The sequence below is a fragment of the Buceros rhinoceros genome, unplaced genomic scaffold, assembly GCF_000710305.1.
Source record: "Buceros rhinoceros silvestris isolate BGI_N320 unplaced genomic scaffold, ASM71030v1 scaffold32611, whole genome shotgun sequence".
In the NCBI taxonomy this organism is placed as follows: domain Eukaryota; kingdom Metazoa; phylum Chordata; class Aves; order Bucerotiformes; family Bucerotidae; genus Buceros; species Buceros rhinoceros.
The window spans coordinates 1-13,977 of NW_010395345.1; the positions used below are offsets into that span (position 1 = coordinate 1).

General features: G+C 41.1%; 1 protein-coding gene across 2 annotated transcripts; it reads left to right on the forward strand.

Annotated features, from left to right (window-relative positions):
- The first annotated feature begins 3,059 nt into the window (after positions 1-3,059).
- Positions 3,060-7,415, forward strand: CDCA4 (cell division cycle associated 4). 2 transcript variants are annotated; one of them, XM_010145527.1, is made up of 2 exons: positions 3,060-3,151; positions 5,447-7,415. In XM_010145527.1, the coding sequence occupies exons 1-2, from the start codon at positions 3,113-3,115 to the stop codon at positions 6,200-6,202; spliced, it is 795 nt and encodes a 264-aa protein (XP_010143829.1). In that variant the 5' UTR covers positions 3,060-3,112; the 3' UTR covers positions 6,203-7,415. The 2 variants fall into 2 exon arrangements, with proteins under 2 accessions (XP_010143829.1, XP_010143830.1); XM_010145528.1 differs by lacking the exon at positions 3,060-3,151 and adding an exon at positions 5,256-5,300.
- Positions 7,416-13,977: the final 6,562 nt, after the last annotated feature.

Here is a 13,977-nt window from a genome sequence, read left to right on the forward strand (position 1 = left end):
CTCTCCTTCCGGAGCTAGTGCCCCTTTCCGAAGCCCTCGTGTCTTGCAGAGGTGTCTGCCAGCTCCCTCCTCCCGGAGGGGTGCACCAAACCCCAGTGCTTAATAGGTGCCTTTGTCCCGCTTCGAATAGGGATGTTTTCGGCTCTACCAGCCTTCTGGTGGGCTGCAGCTCGCCTTACAACTCACCACCACCATACGCACGCGTATGCATGCCTAAAGAGGTGTACCTGGCTTTCCATCTTCCTTTCACCATTACACACAGCTTTGTTTGCCTCCCGTGTTGTTCTAATCGCCAGTTTTGGACTGGGGAGGATTACGGTGGTAGAGGGGAGATACACCAGCACCTTACCTTCCCATGCTAACCATCAGAATTATACTTAGAGTTGTACAAATCCAAAAAACCGCCTGCTTACTGAACCTCCAGAACTGACCTAGGGCATTCTTGTCTGCTTTCTCCTGGAGATGAACAATGCCAAAATTTCCAATCTTCTCTCTTACCCCAACTCTTGGGAAGCAACTTTTTCCCTTAAGTATATCTTTGGCAGAGTATTATTACAGGAATCTGAATTAAGCGTGAATCTAGAATGTTTAGCTGGTATTCTGTTAGGAATTGGATCAAATTTCAAGCACTGGATTTGTAAAGCAGACTGAGAATTTGTCAATCCCCAAAGCGAAACTTTTAATGAATTATATAATACTGTGCTCCGTGTACTACTATTAAAAAAAAGACAAACCCCACCAAACCCTTTTTTTTCGTACTGTATTGTGTTTCAGATAGCTGTTGCCTCCTTAACTGCTGTTTAAAATAGCTGTAACAAAAATGCTGTCAAGTTTAACACGCTGTGTCTCTTGACACTCAGATAGTGTTGGGAAAAGGGGGATGATACAGCTGGTTTAGATGTTGTCTCTTGGACAGAGACAGATACTGCTTGAAATTATTGGGGAATTTGAACACCGTGACTCTAAAGCAGCAGCAGTCTTGCATTTCTCTACCAAGAGGTTTCACTCAATGGCTAATGCCTTTTTGAGTATGTTAATAAGTAAATGGAGAAACATACTTCGATTTTAATTAATCAGGTTTTAGATTTAGCATTCTCTTGAGAGCTTGTTGGAGATAGCGCAGAGAAGGTTTTGCAAGGTTTTAATTTAATCTCATAATGGCTATGAAGTTAATAATTTTTTACTGAGAACTTGGGTTCTGGAGCACACTCATAGCCAGTTAATAGAATCTGAAGACATAACTGCTGTGATGGGCGTATTCTTTAAGTTTATACTAACGGAGGTCTGCGTGGTTTGTTTATTGCTCCAGGGAAGAACTTGGAATCACATGCAGCAGGTCTTACACGTTATTATATTGCATGGGAAAACTGTTTCCTCCTCTAGCATGTTAATAGAGTACAGACTGGACTGGTCTGCCAACATGCCTTATGTCTTTTAGTCTGTGGATGTGATGGTGGCTCTTTTACCAAGAACTCATGCATTCCCATCAGCGGTCCCTTCCTGTATCAGTCTGCTATTTTGGGAGGCAGACGGCCAAAGCTTCTTCCTCTAAAATTGTCAGATAGACAAAATAGCACAGAAAATATTTTATTTTTCTTGTGACTGCATCATCGTTACTTGTTGTGAGGTTTTTTGTGTGGTTGGGCTTTTTAAGCAAAGTTTATGCCTTTGTCATCTACCCTAAAATAGGAATTTGGGGATTCAAGAAGTTTCGGTTTACAGGCTGTCCAAGAGATTGCTCTTCATTTATAGATGTTTTGAAAGTATACCCAAGGAACAAGAACTTCTGAACTTTTATAGCATCATCATGTGTTTGACAGAAATAAGAAATACTTTATTGATATCACGGTGGCTCACTGGAGTTGTAGTTCAGATGCCTCATGACTCTGTCTTGAATGTTGCTGTGAGTTCAGTCTGTGAAAGAGAATGAGACTATGAGTTGGTTGAAATACAGTTTCCATGACATAACAGCATTTTAAGTCTGAATATTTTGGGATCAAGTCAAAAGATTTTTGGCTTGAGAGTGTTTAAGGTGGGGTTTTTTTGTCATGATATTTTAACAAGTGTGCAGCTTCTTGAGGAGAAACATGTTTTCTGCCCCCTAAGTCCTTTGTCAACCATCTCCTTCTCCCTGGTTTTAGGGCAAACACTCTTCTAAAATTGTTTATTACTAGCCAGGATAGAAAGCGAAAATAGATGTCTGTACGCCTTCTCTTTACTTGTTCCTTTTCTAGGTATGTACTTCAGTTACAGATAGTGAACTGTCTTTTGTCTTTACTGTAGAGACATGTTTAGAAAACTATCCAAGTTGTTTTCATATTTTATCGTGTATGTTTCTGTTGCCTGTTGAAATGGAACATTCTTTTCGCTTTCAATAAAAACAGGAGTTGTTGCATGTGTTTGGTAGTTTTATTTGGTATATCACATTTTATTTTGCCTTAAACGTGTTTTGAAGCCTCAGCCTTCATAATTAAAACAAATAAATTGCTGTCATTACTTTCATTATTGTCATTTTGCAAAGTAAATCTTAGTCATAAAGTTTCTCTGCTGGTAAAGGAAAATGGTCCCTGGTTTCGCTGTGTTTCAGTTTTGTATTTATGCGTCCTTGCTCTTTTTCTCCAGATGCTACAGAGGTGCACAGTTTTGTACAACAAAGGTGAACACTGTAGTTTGGTGATAAGAGCAATGAAGACTTGCTTTCAGTGTACTTTTGTGTGCATTTTGATTTTTCAGATGAGCGCTACAGATTCTGTTTGCTCTTTAAAACGGGAAGGGTGTAGGGATAAGGGAGAGGTGGTCCAAAGGTCAGGGTAATAGCCTCTAACTTAGACTTAAACCGGCAGTTTCCTTCTCCTGCCACAGATTTTGCTGTATTGTTGGGCAAATCACCTTTGTGCTCTAGTTGTAAATTGGGTTTAGTAGTACTATTCCAGTTTGTAGGAGTGTTGTGAAGATAGCGATACTGAAGCAATTGACAAAATGCAGAGGTGTATAAATTTCTGAAATGGGAAACTATTTTGTTTTGCATCTCCTGAACTTGCCTGACATCTCGATTCCTGGTACTTGGTAGGTGGTGCTCTAACTTTTACTGTATGGACTCTTGCTCAGTAGCATGGGAGAAGAGGAAGGACTACATCAAACACAATTACTGGTATGTAATTTATTCCTTCTTAAATGAAAGTGTAATATAGCATTTTGTGCGGTCTCAGGAACGGGGTGACAAAGAACTGTTTTCATGATGCAAGATGCTAATTGGAAGATATAATTCATTGTAAGATGCGAAGTGTTACAGAAAATAATCCAGAGAATGCTGTGAAAGGTTTATCTTTAAGAATCCAGAAACATTTTTTCCTCTGCCTCTACACACCCAGATGTGTGTGATGTATTGAGGCTTTCAAGTTTTCTGCTGTATTCTGGTTTTCTGTTGGTGTGCGTTAGAAGTCATTTAAATGCCAAGTAGTAGATGTATGAAAACCACGTCAGCATTCAATTGAAGTTTTAATTATTCTTCACAAGAATGTAAGTTGAAATAAAAGAAGATTCAAACTCTGCACAGTATTTAATGTTTGATGACATAATTGTACATGGTTCATTAGTAGTCCAAAAAGGTGTCTCTAGAGGTCAGGTTGCACATGGGGGGGGTGCATGTTTAGAAATTATTGTACCTACAATTTATAGAAAAAATTAAACGGGATATCCTCCGATAGGAAGGAATATCTAAAACTATGGAAAAGGCACTGCCAAGCGAAAACTTGGGTTGTATTTAATGGGAATAATGCCAATATGTTAGGTTACAGAAGAAAAGGTTACAAAAAACTTCCAAATATTTATTTAGTATATTGATAATTCATGGACAGCTTTTAAGAGATCTATGAAAAATGACCATAAGACCAAGTTCATGTATTTTATATTGTCGCCTCCATATATTATGATTTCTAAAGATTTTTGTACCTCCAGTGGAAAGAAATCTTTAAGAGTCAGCAAATCCAAAAAAGGTTATTTCATGGTTACATACAGCAATGTAAGAAAAGTTGTACAGAGTCAGCCAAGTGTTTATCTGGCTACTGTGCTATCCCCAGGTTTTCAGAGTAGATAACTATGTAGTGTCTTTTGAAAGGAACAGTGTTGTTTCGCTTTGGATGTTTGGTGACTGAAGAAGCTGCAAGCGCTCTCTGAAAATACAAGGAACGTACTGTAGCAACTAGAAAAGCAAGGCAGAGGTTAGGGCTTACCAAGGGAAGTGGAAAATGATAGAGAAAAACACTGCAATAGTAGTTTTGCTTTTATCAGCTTTCAGTAGAAAAACTTTGTTTTGTGAGTCTCTACCTTAAAAAAAAATCCCCAGGTATTGGACAAACAGGAATTGTATGGTCAGAAGACTTAGAAGGGGCATAACGAATGTGCATAAATGTGAAGATTAGGTACTAGCTTTCATTTGCAGCATAGTTTTTATGAAACTAAAAGAATATCTGCATTTAAAAAAAAAGTTACTTTGTATTTTGAAAGATCAGCTACAGTATTTGCATGAGGTGCTGTTGTCAAAATTAGTGCAGTTCAGAAGATCTGGAGGCTAGTGCTTGAAAGACATACTGTGGAAAATTAAGCAAGTGATTTTTAGGTGTAAATAACAGGAAGCCTGTGTGCAACCCGCTTCTTTTTAGCTGGTGAACCTAAACTAGGCATGTGGGAATTTGGCTTTCTTTTAGTCGACTGGGAAAGAATACAGAAGCCCATACAGAGGATACCTGTGCCTATCGTTACTGGGCTTGTACAAGTCATACTGGAATTACACAGTGCATTTACTCACCTGAGTAAGGGAACCGGAAGGACTGCTTTGGGCAGTTCCTCAGTTGAACGTCTCCAGTTATATGGAACAGGTCTAGATCTTTATCTCCCTGTAGCCAAAACAAGCTCACCTTTTCAAGAGTGCTGCCCTTGTTGGATTTTTTTCACGTTACTCTGTTAGGCATGTCAGTGTTCTGGAGTGGCCAAATCTTATAAAGATGGTGTGCCAGGTTGTATTTTTATTTCCAAGATTAGAGGATAAGCATGCCAGTAGAAACTCGGGAGGAGTGAGGAGCACCTCTCCAGTAGGCAAAATACAGCCATTGAGATGTTTGCTTCTGTCCGAAGCATCAGCTCCTGACTTCCATCAAGTGTGGAGCTTAATGGGAGCCCCTGCCTCTCTTGGGTGCTATGACTTGTGGAGCTGCTCACCCCTGGTTTCTAAGTACCACCTTTGGGGCCCAGTCCATGTGTTCCCGATCTCTGTTGTACTACACTGGCCATTCTATAACCTGGTATGACAATTCCGATGTTTCTATCTTATAAGAATTTGCTGTTTAAGATTACAGTTTTCTGTTTTGTTTTTTTAGTCTTTTTCACCTCCCTCTTGAGCTGTCCACATTGTACAAGAGGTTTGGTTTGTTGGTTTTTTTTTTAACAGGACACAATGTTTGTGCGAGGATTGAAGAGAAAGTGCTTTGATGGTGAAGAAGACATTGAAGGAACTCTGGCTGGTATTAAGGCTATTCCTTCATACAATCTTCAGCGGCAGTCACTGTTAGATATGTCCTTGGTTAAACTTCAGCTGTGTCACATGCTGGTTGAACCTAACCTTTGTCGTTCGGTACTTATAGCCAACACAGTACGGCAGATCCAAGAGGAAATGACTCAAGACGGGACTTGGCAGATGATAAATACACAGAGTACAGGGCAGGCATGCCTGGATCGTCTAGTTTCAACAGATATCCTCTGTCGTTCATCTAGGGAACAAGCTGAGGGAAAGCATGTTCCAGGCTATAGTACTTTCAATAAAGACTTTGAGGGTGACCAGGCACAAGATAGTTCAGAAACTATGTCCACAGCCTCTTCAGTGCAAGCTCCAAGAAACCTGCAGAGCAATGTGTGGGAAATGGAGAATCCACAAGAAAATAAAGGAAACTTTCAAAAATCATTAGATCAAATATTTGAGACACTGGAGAATAAAAGTCCTAATTCTGTTGAAGATCTTTTTTCAGAAGTTGACAATTCTTACTACGATCTCGATACTATGTTAACAGGCATGATGAGCAACACAAAAATGGGACACTGTGATGGACTTGAAACATTTTCTTCTCCAACAACTCCAGCTTCTAACTCTAATTGTAAATCTGATCTTAATGAGCTTGATCATATTGTGGAAATCCTTGTTGAATCCTGAAACTCCTTGTGTAGGAGATAAAGATCTGTTAATGGGAAGAAAAGACTCAAGAAAGCTGTTTCCACAGTTCTATCAAATCTGCACGTGTATTTTACAAATATCTATATATTATATAGATATATTATAAAGCACTTCATATTGCAAAATAGTGTTAACTCTTAAAGTTAACCTGCAACTTGTAGTGTTATAATCCAGTTTATTGTCCATTGAACTGTTCAGCACGTACGGTAAATGGTTTTAAGTTTGGGGTCCAAGGCTCTTGAAATTGGGTTCCTTTTACCAGGAACTGTTGTAGCCTTTGATGGAGGATATGCCTAGAGAGAGGGCTTCTCGCATCTTTTTCTTACGCTTCTCCCAGTAAAAACAGTAATAAACATAGAGAGAAGTTGGATAACTGGTTTCCTATTTTCCTCCCATTTCCACTTTGTTACACCACAAAACAAGTACCCTATCTGCTGCTTCTGTTCCAAGTTGTTACATGGCTCTTAAAGAGCAGTATGCAATAGTTTCTGTTATCCTAGCTAGCTTGTTCTGTTTTTTGCTACAGTTTTTACTTCAAAAATAGTTTTAAAGTGTTTATTGGTGTTTAGATTTTTCCAGGTATTTTCCTAAAATATATTTTTACTACAGATGTTATCTCAGCTGCTAACTTAGTAACTTTTGATCATATTTGCAGTTGATGTATTTTTTGAAAGATTTTTCAAAGGGATGTTTTTTTTACCGTGAGCTACCCAATGTAGTTCAGTGTATGCAAATGTAAATATACAATTTTATACTTTACATTAAAATGTAAGAGCTGTTTTCACAATTCTGTTTTATAGAGTAGTACTTTACTAAATTGAGAATTGTACAATTATGCTTTTCGTACCCCGTATACTTGAGTATCATTAGAGGAACAGCTTTGATCCAGCTAGATACAATTACATTTAATTCATTTCAGACCATACTTTTGTTAACTACAAACCTAAATTACGTGGGTTTTTATTTATGTGTATTTATATGTAAATGTCATCAAGTGAATTGTTTATCACTGAAGTCTACCATCCAATATTTGGTTTTATGGGATAACTATCTTGCACTAATTACTACAAAAAGTATTATTAGCGGCCTTTAAATCTCAACTGGCATGTTATGATGTCTTGTCATAATTAATATGCTCCACTCTTGTGGAGGGTTTCCTCTTGGCTTTTTATAATAACAGAAGATAATACAACATGGGATGGTGCTCTGTTCTTCAAGTACTCACATTCGTTTTAGAGTGTATATAATTAAGCTTATTCCTATGAGACTTTTTTCAGGGGAAAGGGATAGATCAAATACAGTGTATGATCTTGTTGTACAATGACAGATGTTTACCTTCACAAGCTGCTACTGGGGACGAGCTACGAACTAGCAGGGAGGTAGAGAGGGGGAAAAGAGATTGGTTTCTAGAATGTATTAGCACTGGTTGTGCAGGGGAAGACATCCGCCAGTAACTGTTGTTTTCTGTAGATCGGAACTAAGCAAGTCGCTGCACAGGAAGAGAGTACTTCTCTGTGTCTGACAGGTTCTGCCTTCCCACAAACGACCTGACCTGCCGCACACTATCCTCAGATAGTCAAATGCCTAAAAAAACCCAAACAAACAGTGAAATAAGTCTGTTTTTATTTGGCAGTGTTTGTTGTAGTGTCACAGTTTACTTCAAAATTATAAATCCACAGAGGTTTTTCTTGATGTTTTTCTGTGTGTGATCGGGTCCTCTGAATCAGACAGCAGAAGCCTTAGAGTCAACCAGAAAGCCAGGCAGTTTCAAAGTTATAAAGGGAACATGAGCATTGAATTGAATAACTAAGTATATCTTCTGTCTGTTTGGGGAAGTTCCCCAAAACTGCTCTGAACTGTGGTTGAAAGCCACCAGGTTTGAAGCACTGTGGGTGTTCCCCTCTGCCCACCCTCACACTCCCATTTTCATTGAATGAGCAATCGCATGTTAAGATACTTACAGAGATGTTCTCCCCACCTCCTTGGTGTGCGTCAGGCTCCACATCACAGGTAGGAATTGGTGCAATTTGTTCATAACTCTTAAACTGTGTATGTGAAAGGCACATGTGTGCGTGTGTAACTGCGTGTCTGTATCTCGCTGTACGAAGATGCAGCGAGATGCAGCCAGCTGCGCTCCTTTACCCAGAGTATCCAGCTGGCTGCGCTCCTTTACTGAGGAAGCCGTGCCTGGTTAGAGCCATTTGGAGAGAGTGCTTGGCTTAATGGGAAGGGTATGAGGTCAGTAGGCATTTATGTAGTTAAAGATTTAAACAGAAATATATATCCTGTGTCATTATGATTTTAAAACTTAGGCCAAATTTTACGTGCTTTTACATGCCTGAGATCTTGGCTCAAGCCTTCAGCAGGTATAAGAATTTGTGTTGCTGAAACCTGCACAGTCACTGTTCAGAACTGATGCATGCCTAGAACTGGTCTGACTTTGCAAGGACCGGTCGGTGTAAAATGAGCCTGTCTCCTTCCTGCTTCACTGGGGTGTCTCAGCCTCATTCAGCTGCTCCTGCTGGGTAGCTTCACTTTTCTTTTTTTCCTCCCCTAACTCGCATTGTCATTTCTTGCTAGTCTAAAGAGATCTTAGTTAAATATACATCACTTAAAGGTTAATACAGTATATTTCCTCTCTATGTATTCCTCTAAGATACTGAGAGACATCAGAAATTACAGGGTGCCTGTAAGACAGTGAATTTTAAATATTTTGTAAACTGTGAGTATAAATGGTACGAGATGATACATGCTCATGGTGGGTTTCTTAATTTCTACATATGAATGGGAAATAATTCAACCTCTGTTAAAGTAAGGAAAGACTTTTGTCAGGTTTTGCCACCACTTCTAGCAGCCTTTTTTTCTTTTATGGGCTCCTAGGGAAGAGAGTTGTGAAACTTGCATGGCAGTCAGTGCTGTGTCTGAAACAGAGCTGTTGGTCTGAATGACGTGACTCAGCTGTAGACTTGCACAAAAGAAAGTTCTTCCAACCAAGTAACTAACATCAAATCTGCTTCCTTCTCAGGTAACCTCATGTATCTGTCCCCTTCTGCCTCTGTGCCTGTGGTTTTATTTCTCCTTCTGCCTTGCCAGAGAACCCAGAACACAGGAAGCTTCTGGAGCTCGGGCATTCAGCAAGGGCAAGAACTGTGAGGGTCCAGGTGGCCTTGACAGCAGCTTGTGCGCGTGAAAGCTCATCTGCTCATCGCTTCCCTGTTTGGTGTTTTCCGAGTCTTTTAATCTCCTCTCTTCTGCTGCTCTGTGAGTTTATCTAGGAAGAGACGTTGCCTGTCTTGAGGAATGTGGCTGTATTTGCCAAAAGGATGAATTTGGTAAACGAAGAGGGAATCGTTTCTTTGGATGAAAAGCTCCTGTCCAGACTGCCCCAGAGGCACAGCAGTGAGGGGTCTCACTGGAGCAGGGATTCGCAACTTCACACTCACCAGGAATTTCCTGTTTTCAGAGCTGCCTTTAGACTGGTTTTGAAGTCTCAGCTATGCCTGGGTTGCTTTAGCAGGCATTTGAAAAAGCATTACTGTAAACTGACTGATAGTATAGGTTTATATTGTCATTATCAGACTTAGGGATGTCTTGTGCCTCGGAGTATTGATTGGAGTGTATCACTGCTTCACAGTTCTGCAACTCATTCCATACTCCCCTATAACTAAACAAGCTGTCAGAAACTCAGATGAGAAAAATACCCACTTATTTGCTGACATCTAGGATAAGACAAACGCTTTCAAAAGTGAAAGTGTGCTTATGTCTCAGGCCGAGGACATACAGTCCCTTATGCAAAAATACCACCATGACAAATTTTGATTGCTCCTCAGCTCTAAAATGAGTGTGATTTCACACTATGTGACTAATACTAAAGGTATAAACCCACCAAGTTCCAAAGAAATGAAATATACCTTTTAGGAAAATATGTATTTTTGTCAGTTTAGCTTGCTCAACGCTCAGCTTTCACAGGGATTGTCTAAACTCCTTTTGGTGTCTTTTCCAAAGTTGACAGGATAAATTTTCCTATTTTTTTAAGGAAGTTCCACAGAGATGAAATCCTGCTGAGTAATTCAGGATGTCAGGAAAGAGATTTACCTCAGGTGTCTGTAGTGACTTGACTTTTTTTTTTTTAAGTCAGTGAAAAATACTAAAGTTCCATTATCTGACCTGATTTTTCTAATTGGTATGGTAGCTTTTTAAAAAATCTATTTCTCTTTTGCTTAACCAAGATTCCTGCAAAATAGGTGTTTTATGACCTGAGGAATTATTGTGGTAAATGTTGATGCAGGACAACAGGAAAATACAGAGCTAAAGGCAGCTTTCCATCTCAGGGAAAAAATTCAGTAATTTCAACTGTCATCCTTTTAGGGAAGAATAGTTGAAGATACAGGTGATTACGTGACTTCTTGCAAAAACAATTAAAAAGAAACTGTGTCCACATGTCTGCTCTATTTGGAAGTCCCCAAGAGCACGTGGGAAGTGGCAGGTACATACTGCAATAGTAAAATGCTAGAACAAAGGGACAGTGTATCTTATTTTTCATGTGCTGATCACAGAGAAGTTCAGATCAAGAAAACATAATGAAGCTTCAGCCTGGGGTTGTGCAAGCTTCTGAAACAGCACTTCTACAGGGGAGAGCAGGTATGTTGCTAAAAAAAGGCACCACAAGAGTTTCATTCTCAGGAGAAAAACACTACTTGGAAGAAATTCTGTGTTTGAGATCATTACCGGGAGAAGCACTGCATGTGAGAGGTACTGGGTGTTGGGATTTTTTTGTCCAGTGAGCTGACTGAAGTTCAAGATAAAACTGTTGAATGGTTATTTGTTTCAAGTGAAGCCCAGTAACGTGGTTTGCTTTTGTGTTTCTGCTTTGTTTAAAAGACATAGGGGAGAAAGTGCTGTTTCTTGTAAATTGATTGTTTTGACAAAATAGAATGACTTGCATAGCACTCTGACAAATAATAACGTTTGGGGTTTTTTTTTTTTTAAATTACCATCTTGAGTCATGACTTTTTTTTTTTAAACTTGAGTAAGTGTAGGATTAGTTAGTCATTCACAGAGGCTTTACCACCAAGAGGGTGGTAGAGCTAACCAGGCGCTGGTGCAGTAAGCACAGCCCTTTCTTACTTGCCAGTGGAAGAATGGCGTATGCGATCTTCCCGTCATTCCGCTTCAGAATAGCTAATCAACTTCAACCAAATCTGGCAGATCTCACAGTCACTGCATTTCTAGAAATTTGTTCTTTTGAAGTGTGGAGGTGAGTGAGAGATCAGAAGGAATCGGCGTTCTGTTCTGATATCCAGTAATCCAGGTAAGGGGGAGACGTTTATGAGTTTCCAGGCAAGAGACCAACTTCAATTAGAGCTTGTACCTTAGACACAGAGGCCATTAATCACAGGCATAAATCCGTAGGAAAGCAGTCTGCACTGGTTCCTGTGTTCCTGGAACTGTTTTTGAATAGATGTCTGGTTCGAAGGTAGGTAGCAGACCTCCAGCAATCCTTTCTGATGAGTTATATGGAGATCCTGATAGGGTTTGGGGTTGGGCTTTTTCTGGCTCCTGTGAAATTTGCTGCAAAAGCAAAAATGCTGCTTATGAGAATGGGTACGCTGGCCTGCTGCAGTGAGTATAGTCATACCGAAAGATCCTGTTTAAATCAAAAAAATTGTATTGCTAAGTCCTCTGTTTGCCTCAAGGCTAGTTTGAGGCAAAATGGGAGAACATCAAAGACTGCTAGAACATGACCTCATTTGGGAAAGTAAAAAAGAAAGTTTTTGTCAAGAAGGACCTTATACGTGAGCTCAGACCTCTGAATTCTTTAGCCTGTGAGACAAGCACGGCTCCCCTGGCTTCAAAGGCAAGTTGCAAGTTGGACAGAAACACTGCTAAGCTGAGCCAGGTTCCAGTTCTCTTATACGAATCCCACTGTTGACATAAGCGAAAAAGTACAAAAACCTTTGCAAATAATCAGTGTATTTTGTGTCATTTCTATTAACTTCTCCAAATTAGGCCATAAATCCAAAGTTCTGATGCATGTATTTAAACAACTCCATGTTAATTTTTTCCGTAGACCTAGTCAGAGAATCTGTGAAACAGAACTGACCTTTTCTAGAAGCACCTGCTGTAGAAGGCACAAGCACCCTTTTCAACGCAAAAATCAGTTACAAACCAGCTGACCACACCAGGTTTGTAACTTAAGAAGGAGAGGGGAAAGCAGGGTGACGAGTGTCTGTCTGCCAAATGGGAGGAGAGTGGCAGGGTGGCTCAGGTATTACTGCATTAACCTGCTGTAGCTGTGGAGAGGAATGAATTGTCCACCGGAGAGCGTATAGATTTGGTTAATGGGTGTCAAGTCTAGAAAACCTGATTTTTGCTCAAGTTATTAACACACTTTGATGGTGCTGCTGGTTAAATTACCCCTTTACATGCTGCATTAGACATAATCATTCCCAGTCTGTCCCTTCTACACCAGCTACCTTTGTCCGCCTGCCCTGCATCCATTCCTCGGAGATAATCCCTAGCATATGGCAGGGGTCGGTCCCGGTGCAATACTCCTGGTTGTCCCTGGTTGACTTGAGCAGACAGAAGAATCCTGAACATCTTGGAGTTCCTGTTCCACTTAAGCCACAGTGTGTAGTGGGAAGGGAAGGGGTACAGGAGAGAGATTTGGTCCAGTCCTTCCCCTCAGCGCTGCCACTGCTTCCCCGCTTACGCTTGGTGCAGCAGATGGGCTGTAGGGGTAGGGGTGTCACCCCTCACCCGGTCGAGGAGGCATCCTCCTCTGACAGAGCCTCAGCAGCGTGTCAAAAAGGATTCATTAATGCTTCTTGCGGCAGCACTCGCTCCCCTTCTGTGCTTCATGACCCCCGGCAGGGAGGTCAGAGCACAGCTGTGGCCCAGAAATCAGTGGCTGCCTGGAGGGATGGTCCGTCGCCTCCAGCGATGGATCCTGCAGGGTCAGCGACAGCGTTCTGTGCCTCTGCCCTTCGCCCCTTCCCTGGGGCCACAGGCACTGCGCACTCCTACCCCCTCACAAATGCCCATCAGGAGATACAAGGGTTAAAATCCTTGGGCCTGAGAGGTTCCAAAAACCCATCACTAATCACAGAAATCTTTTATCAAAGTTGTAGTTTATTGCCATCAGGCAACCGCAAGGGTTTCTGTAGAAATTAGACCAACGTATAATCATGTGAATGTGGTCTGTGCTCACATTCAGCGGAGGAGGAACCTGTCTGTGCAAACGTCCTCGGTTTCTGTTCTGTTCTGCTGCCCTGCGGATGAGTTAACCCAGCTCTGAGAGAGCCGAGCAGCTTTTTGGGGATTCAACGGGTAACCCACGGTAGGGTTCGACAAAAGGCCCCAAATCAATCTTCACAAACACCTGAACGGCAGATTTTGAAATCTGGTTTGCACAAACAGTTGTGCCGATAGAACCTGATTACGCAAATGCCTGCGGAAAGCAAATACAGGAGGTTCGGGCACGGCCAAAACCGCCTCGTCTTTGAAGGCAAAAATCATGGAAGAATTGTGCAATGTTTGATGTAGGTTTATCGCTGTCAAAGCGCTGTGTGCGCCTCCTCTCCCAACTGCCCTGGAAACGGGAGCTGTAGGAACGCTGCTCTGTGCAGGCCCTTACGAGTCCTCGTCTTAAATTCGGCAGTTTCGGCCACGGACTGCGAGTTTAAACAAAATAAAATAAAAGGTTGGGCGCAGGGCTCGGGTTCGGGCTGGCCGGTGCTTCCGCGGAGGGTTCC